At 30.8% G+C, this 15560-nt stretch overlaps 2 protein-coding genes across 2 annotated transcripts; both read right to left on the reverse strand.

Annotated features, from left to right (window-relative positions):
- Positions 1-3805: 3805 nt before the first annotated feature.
- LOC125823966 (probable histone acetyltransferase HAC-like 1) lies at positions 3806-6169 on the reverse strand. Its single transcript, XM_049503315.1, has one exon. It carries the CDS (start codon positions 6167-6169, stop codon positions 3806-3808), a length of 2364 nt encoding a protein of 787 aa, XP_049359272.1.
- A 2458-nt stretch (positions 6170-8627) lies between these two features.
- On the reverse strand, positions 8628-10820 carry LOC125823956 (premnaspirodiene oxygenase-like). Its single transcript, XM_049503304.1, has 2 exons — positions 9912-10820; positions 8628-9285 (listed from the first exon to the last, which is right to left on the reverse strand). The coding sequence occupies exons 1-2, from the start codon at positions 10818-10820 to the stop codon at positions 8662-8664; spliced, it is 1533 nt and encodes a 510-aa protein (XP_049359261.1). The 3' UTR covers positions 8628-8661.
- Between the last annotated feature and the right edge of the window lie 4740 nt (positions 10821-15560).

Raw genomic sequence — 15560 nt, forward strand, 5'->3', positions numbered from 1 at the left:
ATACATTACATTTTATACATGATACACTAATCTGATGTGCGAGATACACTAATCTGATGCGCGAAAATGAGGGATTTTGGAGATTTGTAAAACTTATAGGGGATAATGGTAATAAGTAAATTAAAAGGCGGGATTTCTGTAATTTTTCCTAACTATAATTTGCTTAATTACGAACAATAGTTATACGCTAGGGGAAGGAGAGAGGCGAGCGAAATCAAGGAGATAGAAGAGAGAGGTTGAATACTTGTCGTATTTGTTGTTCTCAAGTTGTATCATGGATACAATTGATAGAACTGATTTGTATCAAAACGAATACAATTGTATTCATTTTAAGAGGAGAGAGGCAAGCGAGGTCGGGAGAGGGGGAGAGAGGATGAATACATGTTGTATTTGTTGTATCACGAATACAATTGATACAGAACACAAATACAGTTGATACAAATATAATTGTCTGAATATAATTAATACAATTGATTTGTATCATATATCAAATATAATTGGATCAATTGTATTAACGAACACAATTTTGGCACTTTGACAGAATACAAACTGTCATAATACAATTGATACAAAATACGTAAACAATCGATACATAATATAAAATACAATTTATGGAATACAATTACATTTGATACATAATACAAAATACAATTGTCATATTTATGTGCAATATTTTTTGGGCTGCAACTAGGCAGATGAGAGGGAGAGAGGGGGGGGGGGGGGGGGGACAGCGGGAGGAGAGAGACAAGGAAGAGAGGGAGAGATGATAGAGAAATTTGCTATAAAACCCTATATGTTACAAATTGTAATATTTTAAACTATAGTGATTTATCGTAAATACATATTACATGTTTGCCTCCTTGTATAATTTTACCATTAGTTATTCTCTTTCATCTTGCACCTACTTGATTTTTCTCCTAAATTCACTCAAACATCAGTTTTTGAAATTTCAAAGATATCATTTCTCCTTCCTAAATCCTAATCATCCTTCCCCAATTTCAGGTATCTTACATTGGTGGTTTTTAATTGTTTTTTTTATTTTATTTTCGTTTATATATTTTTGTTTATTCACTCAAACAATCTTCATCTACCATTTTTAGTTTTTCCATTAAATTAATAGGTACATACAAATCATGGTTGACCAAACTCTATCATACAGGATTACTCATTGGGTAACAAATGCATGCCCAAATCTCCAAATACACGAGGAAATGGAGAGGAATCAAATTTGTATGTAGCAAGAATTTCTAACTAATATTAGTTGGGATTACAAAAATAGCTGATTGAGTTTACTATTTACTTTTTCTAACTAATATACATGATAGATATTATATACCATCTATAATTATACATCTGAGGCTACTTTTAATTAATGTGGTTGAGTGGACAGCTATTCATGTTAATTCTTCCTATTAATTATAAGTTGCAACAATAATCCTGGTTATTACGTAACTAATATTAGTAGGTTGCACCGATAAAAGTTGTGGTATACTGTAAGTTCTCCTTTATTATTAATCAGAGGTCTCGAGTTTAAGTTCTCGTGGGTTTAGAGTCATCTTTGTTAGGGAAGCTTTACCCTTTCGGCGCGAGTAAATTCGAATTTAGTTTAGCTTTAATATAAATACTAAACACCGAATAAAATAATAATAATAATAATAATAATAGGTTGAAAATTACAATCCTTTGATATTTAAGACCTTTAATTGAACAAAAATCACCTACTTCTCTCAAATAATACATATTTATACTTTTTTGTATTGACTTATTTATATCCACGTTCTTAGGCATATTAGTTGTGAAGGCATATTATATACCACGACCAAACCACGTTAGGTTTTAGAAACACAGAGAATAAGCAATCAAAACTAGTTCAAGTACTATCATTATCAAGGTTGTTACAATGTATAAAATTAACATCTAGTCGAAAATAATGGTTCAACCTAACTTTTTTTCATTTTTTATAACTACGGTGTTAGACTGTTCGAAATAGTTTATGCACATCTCAATTAATTTTACAAAAAATTATTACCTCCTATCAGTACGAATATCGGGTGACTTTATCCATCAAAACTTTAACATATAGAAAATATATTGTCTACATTTTTGCCTCCTTGAATACTTTTCTTTATATGCATCTACTGATGTAGTTTAAATGTATTAATATAGTTGTTGTGTTTGTAAGACTATTTGATCAAGAATCTAATTAATAGGATAGTATTTCTCTCGTCGTAAAAGCAGATTAGGCTTTATGTCCCACTCCTAATCCTGACTTCACCTCTTCCCATCAGGGAAAGATTGGGTGAATGAATTTTGGCAAAAAATAAATTTTAAAAATAGACCAATTTATTATATAATGTCACCTACTAAGGGAAAGCTAGCTAGTAATGGATTATTATATTAACTTCTCAATATGACTTCTCTATATAAGCAAGCAAGGAGCTTTGTTGGAATCTCAATAGAGTTTCAAAAGGAAATCATCATCACCATTTGTGTGAGTTAAATTAAGCATGGGTTTTAGGGTTTCAGCTACAATTGTTTTATTTTTGGGCATGTTGGTTGCTATTGCAACAGCACAATATGGAGGCTCCTATGATGACTCTAATATTGGCTCCACCAATTCATCTCCAGCACTTATGTTAGCACTTGTTGCATTCATCATTTCTTTCTTTGTTATAATCAAATAAAGGATTTGATGAGTCTATCAAATTCAACATATTATAAAGTGGTTTGATTAATTTCCTCTCATTTTAATCTTTTGTGTTGTAATACTTAAGGTGTGTAATATAATATATCCTTGTATATGTGTTTTTTTCTCCCCTCAGATTTCTCTCTATGATTGCTTTGGTTTTAAGGAGTGTGTTTTCATGAGCCAACTTTATTTTATTTATAACTTTACTCGTGATTAGATTTTTTTTTTTTACTTGTGATTAGTTTAATTATCTTGTTTGCAACAAAATTTAAAGTAATGAAAAATAAATTGTAATAATAATTAAACTATGATTAAATAGAGTTTTTATCGATGAATATTTGTGAGTATAATTGTGTTCCTCTATAAGTTGTTAGTAGCATGTTTCTCAACTTCTTTGCGATGTATTGATCACTAGAAACGTCAAACGGTGACTTTGACAAAAATTATATTTGATGACATAATCTTTTTATGTATATTCAATGAGTTTATGGGATTTTGAAATATCTTTTCAAAAGAATATATATTACCTTTTATATAGGTGTGAACTAAAATTTAGGATAGAGTACTCGCCTACAAAAACTATAACAAAAACTAAGCTCGTCTTATAAAGTTTCAAAAAAAATTAATGTCTACCTACCTCGTTTTTCGTACTAGGCAGTGAATTGATGGTGTTACCATCAGACAATCAAAAAGAAGTGTAATCTAAACATGTATGGTCGTTTGGTAGCTGATTATAGTTATGTAAGTATTAGTAATACATAAATTAGTTATGAAGAAATTAGTAATACTTAAATTAGATACGAAAAAATACTATAGTAATACATAAATTAGTTACATATTAGGAAAACAGAAAATAAAAACCATTACAGATACATAATGGAAAGCAAACATTGCACACTTTCAGAGATGAAAATAGGCACAACAAATAATGTTTGAGCTTGTGATTCCTTATAAACTCTTCGAGAATTCATCGAACGTCTCAGACCAGTACTAGACGACGACGAAGCAGCTCTAACGATTACACGTCTCAATTGCAAGCATTTTCTTCTTCTACTACTGATACAAATCGGCGACTTTATTTATCATTTTACTTGTATATACAGTATAATTTTCCGACTAAGGGTGTCCAATTGGAAACCCTGACCTAAGTGTAGCCACGCCATGCTTTTTAATGTCCTTGCAACGGAGAACTAGGCAACTGGTATCTTGACATGTCTGTGAATGCCAATGCAGTAAGGACCAAATTTTGCGACAAAGTGCGCATCCCCCTGTAACTCTAACACTGCACCGGCTTACATGTTGAAAAAGTTCCCTAATTTTGATGCATCCTGAGAACGAGCAGGGATTACTTAGGGTTGCACGGCATTGTGATGCATGCACCAGAACACCCATTAATTTGACCTTCAATGGTCCCTGACCCTCGAATTGCTCCTTTTCGAAGCCAGAGTCAGTTCTGGACAGGCGAATGTTATTGTAGAGATGATCCAATATCATCATTGAGGAATGCTTGGCGCGACGAAGTGAATCAAATTGATAGTGATTTTTCTCACAGAAGCTTAAAAAAGAATGCCTATTCTCGAAAATATCATTTTCAATAATGGCATCCTGGTCCTCAGTGCTAGCAGGTATATCGTCCTCGTCCATCACAACCTCAGAACGTAAATGCTCTTCTCCATTACTAGAAGTGTGTGTTTTCTGCAACGTGAGACACTTCGCACAAATATGAAAGTTTTTGCATTGCTTACAAGACCATCGACCTTCTGATGGTATTGCTTGTTGGCAGTTTGTGCACACAACATGTAAATTTACAATGATGAATTCTTCTTTCACAGGTAAGATTGTTTGCCCTAACTTTTGCATCACTAGAATATCTTTAGTTGCATCTGCATAAACATTGTCATGTCCAATTGCTTTTAACGTACTCTTTGTCATTAGCTTTTTAACTTTATCACCTCTATTCTCTGTCTCAATGTTCCTAATTATTTCTTCTGCAGCGCCTGACCAATAGTCTCCGTCGAAATATGGCAAATGAGCAGCACTATTCCTTATACTCGGCGCAAAAAAGTGATCATATAAATTAGTATAGTTCACCACGATATCCTCTTCAGATGCTTTCCTTAACATTGACTTATACCACAACCGGAGCTTCTCTGGTTTCGGTGTTTTCTGAGATTTAGGATGACAATACAAGATGTAGTCTTCGCCTTTTATAGAGGGGCAAGCCCATAAATAGCAGGTTGTAAAACCTCGTTTCTTGCAGTAATCCATGTATCCAATCAGTATTTCATGGTAAACAAAAGTTCGTAGAGCTTCCCCTTTTACAGTTTGTATATCAGGTTTAAAGTAGTTGATAGAATCGAGATATGATAAATAGACGCAACGTCTATTTGGAGGGGCACATTCTGATCCAAATTCTTGGACATAAATTCCGAAGAGGCAAACATCTACTCCTCCAATTTTCTGGAATAATAGAATCACCTTTGATTTGTACTGAAACTCTGGAGGATAATCTTCATTGTGAAAAATATCCAAAAATTGTTGATTTACTCTCAAATTTCTGTTAACAGACAATACCACTCTGACAATTAGATCTGCTGCACCAGGTACCTCGTTAGCATCATGTCCTGACAATTTTGCTCTCTCGTTTCTTTCTAGCTCGAGGCGCCTGAACAGTCTCTGCTCAATGTGATCACTAAGCATAGTTCTTGGAAGATCTTGAGCTCCGATAGAAACTGGTAAAGACACATGCTCTCCTGCTTCGATTTCCTTTAAACGACAAAACGGACATATATACTCTGCTTGTCCTTCTAAATCTTTTTTAGCATTATAAAGAGCACATATTTGATGTTGCCAGCATTCACACTTATCACATTGTACCCACGGTTCTTCATTTCGATCATTATTTTTAGCCTTTTGAAACTTATTTTTGCTAATTGATAGTCCTTGGGATGAGACATTATCATCGACACAACACTTCCTGAAACATTTCGTACAAAAGCAGTGCCGTCCATCAGCTTCATCCACAGCCCAATAATAAATCAAGTTGCGTTTGATACACTTACAACATGATGAACAATATATAGGTGTTGGGACAAAAACAAGCTTATCGATGCCACATAATTGACAGACATTTACATTCTCAGAGACAGAACGTACTATCGTATTTCCAGTTGATCCCTGATTATAATGACTGAGATTATGTATATGATCCTTCAATTGCTCAATAGAGAAATAGTCCGTCATTGAAATACCCAGCCTCTTTCGATCAGTTAAATCGTTTCTTGCAGATGAAGTGATCTCGTTACTTATCTCTGTTTTATTCTTCTTGCTGCAAACAGGGAGATTTTCCAACCTCTTCCGCTTTGATGGAGGCAAATCAGCTTCATTGATATAAGATCTAAAGCCATTACGTTCCTTATCATGGAGAATCGGTGCCAAATTCCTTTTACACATAAAACTCTTGATTATATTTCCAATCATTCCGTTTCACAGGAACTAATACTAATTTGATGGAAAATATTGACGCTTAATTCAACTTTTCTCTATTTCTAGATGAAACTTTCTTTTTCTTATAATTTCATATGTTGAAAATAACCAGCAACGTCTTTATTTATAAAATTAGGAAACCAAATTAAACTAGAACTAGATAACATATTCCTATATGAACTAGGACAAACAAATTCTAATTAGACATTAATGAAATAAATATAAAAAATAACAAAACCTAAACAATTTAGGATTTCTACTCCTTGAATTTTTATTACAACAAACTCTATCCATAAATAAACTTCCTAATATTTTTGCCTCCCTAGTACTTTACTTTATATGCATTTACTAATGTAAATTAAATGCATTAGTAGAGTTGTTTTGTTTGTAAAGATCATTTGATCAGAAATCTTAATACGATAGAATCTCTTTGATGATCAAAGAAAGGATTTGATGAGTCTATCACATTCAACTTATTATAAAGTTGTTTGATTAATTTGCTTTCATTTTTATCTTGTCTTGTACTTTTTTGTTTGTAATATATCCTTGTATATGTTTTTTTTTCTCCCCTTAGATTTCTCTCTCTGATTGCTTTGGGTTTTACGGAATGTATTTTCATTAGCCAACTTTACTTATCACAAGTTCAATTAGTTTGTTTTCAACAAATTTTAAAGTGATGAGAAATAAATTGTAATAACAAATAAAATGTAAGAGTGCAATTTTGTCCCTCTCTAAGGCGTTAGTAGCATGTTTCTGACCTCCTTGTGATGTATTTGATAACTAAAAACCGCTGGATGGTAACTTTGACAAAGGTTGTATTTAATGTCTTAATCTCTTTATGAATATCCAATGAGTTTTATGTGATTTTGAGATTCTTTTTCAAAAGAAAATATATTACCTTTTATATAGGTGTGAACTAGAATTTAAGACTAGAGTACTAGCCTTCAAAAACTATTTCAGAAATTGGGCTCATCTTATAAAGTTCTACAAAATATCAATGTCTATGTACCTCATTTTTATACTAGGTTGTGAATTGATGGTGTTATTTCCATCAGACAATTAAAAAGAAGTGCCATTTAGAACTTTTTTTTTTATAAAAAAAATCAAGTCTAAAGTAACTAACTATAGTTATGCAAGTATTAGTAATACATATATTAATTATGAGGAAATTTACGTATTATCAATCTTATGTGGTGATTATGAATGCACAATTTAGTTAGTCATGTATAATTTATTCCTTTTTTTTTTTTTTGTTAAAAGACCAAATCAGCCTAATTTATTAAGTAAATGAGGTTATATACAATGTACTTCGCCCGAAGTGCTAGGCCCATAAAAATCAGAAAAAAGCTAAAACAAACAAAAGAAACCAAAAGGCAAACAAAGATCGAAAAGGAAATAAGGAAAATGATAAGGATGAAGGTCGTTTTAGCTTTTGGTATCATCTTCTCCTTGACCCCTCTTTCTTCAATGAGCTAATGGAGCTCCAAATCTAGTTTGAGCTCCCAGCTGGGTGTGAAGCTTCTCCCACAATTGAAACCCCTAACTCAGCATTAGCGGGCGAGAATGGATCTTTGCAAGCTCGATTTGATGTGTACCTCTAAGTCGATTCATTCTTTTTGACAAGGTTGATGCTGATCTTCCTCCCTTTGCAGGTCTCTAGCTGAACGAAAACTCAAATGAAGGATTCTTCTGTCAACAAGTGTAAGTTATACCTTTTTTCTTAGATCTATTCCCAGTGGGTTGAATCCATAAAGAGATTGATATCACCACTTGAGCTTAGATCTTTAAAATAAGGTATTGACTTATTAAACTTGTTTCAAATTTGACACAAGAGACATTCATGTAATCAACCTGGCATCTACCTCGAACATGAAACTAATTGATCCAATTCACACCAGTTACACAAACTTTATGATATTTATTTACCTTAAATTGTTTAATATATAACTCAGTAAAACATAGCCTAGACATATACAAACTAACCTCAATTGTCCTGATCTTATATTATATGTGACACCTCAAGCTCTCACCAGGTGCATGATATGTAATCAAACGAATCTAATTCAGACAAAAATGGTAGAAAACTTTAATATGTTAGGAATATTTTAGAAGTTATAGAGAAAATCACACATTGTTAGAACAAAGCATATTAGACTACCTTATTCCACCTTTTGTCCTACATAAAATAATATATAGATTCTCTCATAAATTATACATGTATTAGTTATATTAATCTCTAAATTGTAAATCAAACATCGTATTAATTTATACATAAATAACTTATCTCCTTATTATCAACTATCAAACATGATATTGATTATACAAGATTTAATACCTACATAACTCATTACAACTCAAAAGATAATAATGACAATCTAAAATAAGAATAACAACTCAAAGATAAGGTTTACAAGTTTGTTGAATCATCACTAAGTAAGTCATGCGTCACGATGTTTAAACTAAATTTCGCTATTTCACGCATAACATCAATATTCTTCATTGATACGATAATTTGTGGCAATTAAATATAAATCTTTCTTTTTTGATGCAGTTAATCCATGTGTTTCAGTCATGTCCAAATCTTTTGAATTAACTCCATTTGGTAGTTCCCATTCAAAGTGGTAGAGTAACTGAGCCAAAGAAAATCCAACACTAGCTAAAGCAAATTGTATTCCTGGACACATCCTTCTTCCTGAACCAAACGGAATAAACTCAAAGTCATTCCCCATAAAGTCAATCGAAGAATTTTCAAATCTCTCTGGTATAAAACTTGTAGGATTTTGCCAATATTTCGGATCTCTCGCAAGTGCCCATACATTGACAAGTACTCTAGTCTTTTGAGGAATGATGTATCCATCTATATTTGTGTTCTCCCTACATTCTCTAGGTCCCATAAGAGGACCTGGAGTATGGAGCCTTAATGTTTCCTTAATCACTAACTTTAGATATGTCAACTTTTCTATGTCATTTTCATCATACTTTTTCTTTCCTTTAAAGACTTGTCTCACTTCACTTTGGGCTTTGGCCATGACACTTGGGTTCCTCATCATTTCTGATAATGCCCAAATAATAGTTGAAGATGAAGTTTCAGTTCCACCAATAAATATATCCTATATCAACAAACAAATAAATCAAATCGATGAATTCGATTGTTCAAGGAGAAACCTTAAAAGGAGTCTAGAACTATATTAACATGGAAAAAATACATTATTAGACATACTTCACTATCATATATTTTATTTTTACATATACTTTCAAAATATTACGTATCTTACTAACAATTAAGAGTTTCCTATATATCTTACACTTAGATACATGTAATTTTGCTACCAGATATACAAAAATAGGGAGAGAGGCGAGCGAGATTCGTATATATATATATATCTGGAGTGATCCGCAAGTATCTGGGATACCAAATACATGGAAGAGTGGTGAGCGAGATGGGAGAGAAATGAGCGAGATTTGTTATGTATCTCAGACACATGCGAATCCACTTGGATACAATATATTGAGAACAAATTACACCTAAATTTGACCCCATGTATTCAAGATATAGATATATCTAGACATATATCTGGAGGCACCAAAATCTGGTAAGATACGTAATATTGAAAAATGAAGTTTATCTATGTAATTAACTCCTAAGCTAATGAGATTTATGTAAGTCCCTTATAAACATCCAACTTTGAAAATATAAAAGCAAGGTGAGAAAAGATAATGATAGGAGCAAACTTACAGAAATTACAGCTTTAATATGGTCATTTGTAATTGGAAATTGAAGTCGAGAGTTCTCCTTAGTTCTTAGTAAAACATCAACCAAATCCTCATCTCCAAACTCACCATTTTTCTTTTTCCCAATTGATTTATTTTCAATATGTTCATTAATAATATTTTCCATAATTGAATCAACTTTTTGATGTGCCTTCATCAATCTAGATTTCACACCACTTATGTTATGAAGTAACTTCCAAGAAGGGAACAAATCAGCCACATCAAATCCTCCAGCAAAGAATAGTACTTCCTTCATAAGTGTTATAAACTCATTTTTACCTTTGCATATTTTTCCAAAAGCTGATCTACAAGTAACAGAGTTTGTAAACCGAACAACTTTTTCTGACATATTAATCAATACTGTAGCTCCGCCGCTTGTGGAACGAATAGATGAAATGAGACTTGAAAGCTCATCTTGTCGAATTCCACTAAAGGACTTGACCATCTTCACACTAAGAAGTTCTACCATACAAATCTTACGCATTTGTCTCCAGTAGTCACCATACTGGCTAAATATAATATCTTTATTATTGTACAATATGATATTTGTGGATACAAATTGTGGCCTATCAGCAAATGCGAGATCATGAGTTCTCAAAATCTCTTGTGCAATAGTAGGTGATGATATGATTACAACAGGAATTTCCCCGAGTTGTAAGTACATAATAGGTCCATACCTTCGCGCTAAATTTCTAAAAACGCGATGTGGAAGTTGTCCTCCAATGATCAAATGATGTAAACTTCCAATAAAAGGAAGTCTCCATGGACCTGGAGGTAACCTTTGTTTTTTGTTTTTACTCCATTTTCTAACTAGAATAACAAGGGAGGACAAGAAGAGAAGCAAAGAAACTAAGTTAAAAAGAGAATAATACATCTCAATTGAAAATTACACTAAGGTTTTGGTGGATATTTCTTTCAAGTAACATTAGTTACTCTTATAGTGGCACCATATCCAAATTAGTATATTAAATAAATCAATCATTGATTCATATCATTGTATCTTAATATTTCGATTTGATCAGTTATTTTTTTTTTTTTTTAAATATCATATCATATCAATATGTCGATTGTTTAATCAAAACTGAATTATTTGATTGTCTCTATCATCTTAATTTTTCTTCGATATTGTTGTGGTTCAGATAATTCTTAATATTTTATTTTAGATTGTTACGTAAGAAATTGTATTGTTATTAGGATGTATTATTTGTCATGTAAGATCAGAGGCGTATCCAGGATTTTGAGATGATGGTACACTGTTATAAAAAGGTTGATCTATGATATAAATTTGATCGGTTCGACATTTAGAGAGAAAATTAAAACAAGATAAATATAAAATTCAAATTTCTAACCTCGCGGAGAGAGGTGCACCCAGTCATAATCACATTATGTGATACTTCAAGTGTGGATTCACACATCTATATTTCAATATTTTTTCTAAAATATAACACAACTATATATGATCTCGGGAGGGACCATGTGTTCACGTGAACCCGGTGACCCCTAGATAGGCCTCTGTGTAAGATGATGAGAAACTTTAATATAACACGTAAAATATAGATTTAGAGTACTATATATACATATTCATAAGACATTTCTTGTGCACTTAATAGCAATGCATAGCATGGTTTATTTTATCGTTTAATAAAGTCGGTGAAAATTATTGGAGACATATGTCATGATCTGCTAACTTGATATAGTAAAATTATGAGCAAGTTATCAAGTTTCGAAATACGGTGCGCTTAGTTTCAAGATCATTCAATAAAGACGAAAATTTTTTTAGATATTTTTTTATATATGTTTAAAATTTTTGACCAAAGTAAGTCATTATTAAAATTAATTCATCAAAATAATATGTTTTTTTGAAAATTTACAAAACTAGTATAAACGTAGTTCTCAGTAACGTTTTAGGTTATATTTTATTCAAAAAAATTCAATAACAAAAAAGATAAAAATCTGACAGAGTAAACAGATATAAACCGTTATTGTCAGTAACGTTTTATAATTCGTTACTCTAAAGCACGTTTTAGAGTTAAAACGTGACTCACGGTAACGTTTCTCTGGAATGGTGAAAATTGAAATTCAATCTTGTACATGCCTCATTCATTATTCAAACTTCCACTATTAAATGGATAGATATATTTTGTACATACCTTCATTTGAAATATATATGATTTTCTCTTTTCATACATAGACAATACTTTTTTAAACTAAAGGAAAAAAGAGTGAGGAAGACTTTGCACAAATTGGAGCTTGTCTTGTATCATTTCAATTTCAAAATTTGTAAATAAATCATACTAGAGATCTTCTTCTAGCCTAAGATAGCATCCCTTCCAAATATTAGACCAATTGGTTTCTTATGATTATTAAATATTAGACTATCAATAAAGAAGCTATTGAATTTAAAAATTGATGTAATAAATAAGCAAAACAACTATTTAAAAAAACATAATGACTACATCATAATAGAGGAGACAAAGGAATTAATTGATATTGTAGTAAAGCTCTCCCCACATCTTCTTTTCCTTGCAAAAGTATTATCTATGTATGAAAAGAGAAAATTATATATAAGTAAATATATGTGTAAAATATATATTCATTTTAATAGTGGAAAGTTTAATAAAGTTGAATGAGGCAGGTACAAGATTGAATTTTAATTTTCAGTCATTCCAGAAAAACGCTATTGTGAGTCACGTTTTAGCTGTAAAATGTGCCTCAGAGTAACAAATTATAAAACGTTACTGACAATAACGTTTTATGTCTGTTTACTCTGTCAGATTTTTTGTTATTGAATTTTTTTGAATAAAATATAACGTAAAATGTTACTGAGAACTACGTTTATACTAATTTTGTAAAATTTCAAAAAAATAAATTATTTTAATGAATTAATTTTAATAATGACTTACTTTGGTCAAACCCTCATAAAAGTGGATTGTACTGATGAAAGTTATCGCGTATCTTATGCGAAATTAGACTCAAAACACCACCATTATATTAAAAAAATTAAGGAATAATTGTAAATCTTATATAACTAACCTTGGTTGTTTACATTTTGTCCACACGCAAAATATTAAATATTACATTTCATTTTTTATGTTGATCATGCAACAGAGACTATACACCTATCCTATAGAAATATAGCTAACTAACACATGGCTAAAAAATTAAGGTAAATTTGTAGAAAAATGTATTGTCCATATGCCATTCAGGTAGTACAATTTATATGATGTTAGCTTCTAATATTGTTGAGATAATATCTGTTAGAATGTGAAATTGGGGAACTTACGGAAATTTCATTAGTTTAGGAATTAATTATTTAGATATATTTTAGTTTGTAATATTACAAGTCTTACCAAATTTTGATGCGTTCAGATACATGTATCTCGAAATACATGAGGTCAAAATTAGATAAATTACATTCTATAATTTCAATTAACTACTTAAATATTATCTTTGTTAAACAAAAAAATAAAGAATATTATCTTTAATGATTTCATGGACAAAACTTCAAATTATTTGTGTAAATGGATTTGTCATCTATCCCACCGAGACATAATTTGGGAACCATGGACCCTTTTTTAATGGTAGTATTAGATAATGTTGAGACACTAATTGTCTTTAATTTTCATGCACAATTTTTTTTAATTAATAATTAAATTCTAGATATTGGAATCCAGGCAAGCAGGGTCCAATAATTTAGGCCGAAGTAGCAACTATACATATATTAGAAAATGATATAGGTAATAAAACTAATTGGAATTATTTTTCAGAAGCTAAAAAAAAAAAACTTTTATGAAAAGTAATTTTGAGAAAATTGCACTTAGAAGCATTTTGAAAAAGATAGGTCAAATCTAATTGCTGCTCAAAAGTGTTTATAAAATTTATTGATCAAATACAAATTGTTTTTCACCAATAAAGTACTTTTAAAAAAATAAAAATAAACAGATTTAGAAGTTCAGCGAAACAAGCCAGAATCTTGTTCTTCTTTTTCTCCTTCTTATCTATCTTCTTCCTACATGCTTTAGATAATTGAAGACCTATTAGTCATTTGTGGTTATTTTTTTTAATAAATGCTTACAAGGCGTGTTGTAAGCATGATAGAGCTTACTAACGCCCACCAAAGTAATAATGAGCAAGTCATTAATTTCATCAATCATTAGGAGTTTGAGACTTAACTGCAAAAATTATCTTAGTGAAATTTTTGGGATCGAAATGTGCATCCAAGATATGCATTGTGATCTTCATCATATGTTGCAAAACATAAAACCTAAAAAATTTGAAGAATTAGTAACTCATGCTCATGATATGAAATTGAGTATGACGGTTAAAGTTACTTGAAAAATACCATTGCTATATTTTATTGAGCTTGATTATTGAAGAAAATAAAGTGACTATTTATTTTTAAGATTTTGGCTGAATTTAACTGTCAGATTTTTTAGAATAAATATTAAATGGTTGGATATTAAATTTTGAATCACTTAGAGTTTATTTTGACTAGTTTGGACTAATTTTGAAACAAAAACATGTTGAACTTTATACATTCACTAAAATCATTAAATTCTGATGACTAATTTCTAGCGACGGTTAGAATTTGTGATAAGGTCATTATATGACAAACTTTATAGAGATCAAAATTTGTGACAAGATAACTTTACTATTTTTATAACGATCGAAATCCATAAACAAGTTTATGGCCAATTTCTGGCCGTGAATAATGGTTAGAGTTGTCAAAATGGGCTGGTCCAACCCAACTCAATTCTAACGGGCTAGAGAGAGGACAGGTTGACCCTTTTAATTAAGGAAAAATTACTTGGATGAGTGCCTTTTAATAAATAATTACTGATTTTAGCGATATTTTTTATTTATTACCATTTATAGCAATACATAACAATACTATGTTAAATCTGTAATATCTATTAAAAGTGAATTAAGTATGCAATATATATGTATTATAACTGTTTTTAAAAACATATTATGCTTGTTTGGTAAGAAGTTGAAACATTGTATTATAAGCGTATTAAAATGTGTGATAAATGTATTACCCATCAATAAAACTTGTATTATATGTGAATAATACATTGTTCTTTGTAATATGTATTAAAACTGTATTATAAATGTATTAAAAGTGATCAAGTGAAAAAAAAGCTATTGCTATAAATGATAAATATTTTTTATTTATAGTATATTTATGTAACTTTCCCATTAATTAAAGGGCCTATAAAATAGTAACCCAACCCAGCCCTAAGCGGGCCACGGGTTGGAACGGGTCAGTCCTTCAACCAAAAAATGAAAAACATTGGTGTCTTAGAAAAGAGTATCTAAGAGTATCTAATGTTGATGTCTAATGAACACGACATTAATACATACAAAAATTCAATTATGAATTACACACTTCAGTTAATACTTACAAAAATACATGATAGCCAACATAATAGCCAAGATACAACATCGTAAGATTAATCCAAGTTAAAAATATTACATGATCACTTTTTTCATAAATAAGACAACAAAGGGGAAATGAAAAATATAAAAACAAAAGTAGACTTGATTTTAGTGGTCTAATGGCCCTAAAATGTAAAAGATCTGCAAAGGAGTTAGACTTGATTTTATATTTTTA

The sequence above is a fragment of the Solanum verrucosum genome, unplaced genomic scaffold, assembly GCF_900185275.1.
Source record: "Solanum verrucosum unplaced genomic scaffold, falcon-dt-bn FXZP01000786.1, whole genome shotgun sequence".
Lineage (NCBI taxonomy): Eukaryota > Viridiplantae > Streptophyta > Magnoliopsida > Solanales > Solanaceae > Solanum > Solanum verrucosum.

What these genes read in the sequence shown, in the direction of transcription:
- LOC125823966 (XM_049503315.1), bottom strand. Translation starts at nt 6,169, where the DNA reads ATGATTGGAAATATAATCAAGAGTTTTATGTGTAAAAGGAATTTGGCA.
- LOC125823956 (XM_049503304.1), bottom strand. Translation starts at nt 10,820, where the DNA reads ATGTATTATTCTCTTTTTAACTTAGTTTCTTTGCTTCTCTTCTTGTCC. An exon ending in ATATTAAAGCTGTAATTTCT is followed by an intron (nt 9,286 to 9,911) that starts GTAAGTTTGCTC and finishes TTGTTGATATAG; the next exon opens with GATATATTTATTGGTGGAAC.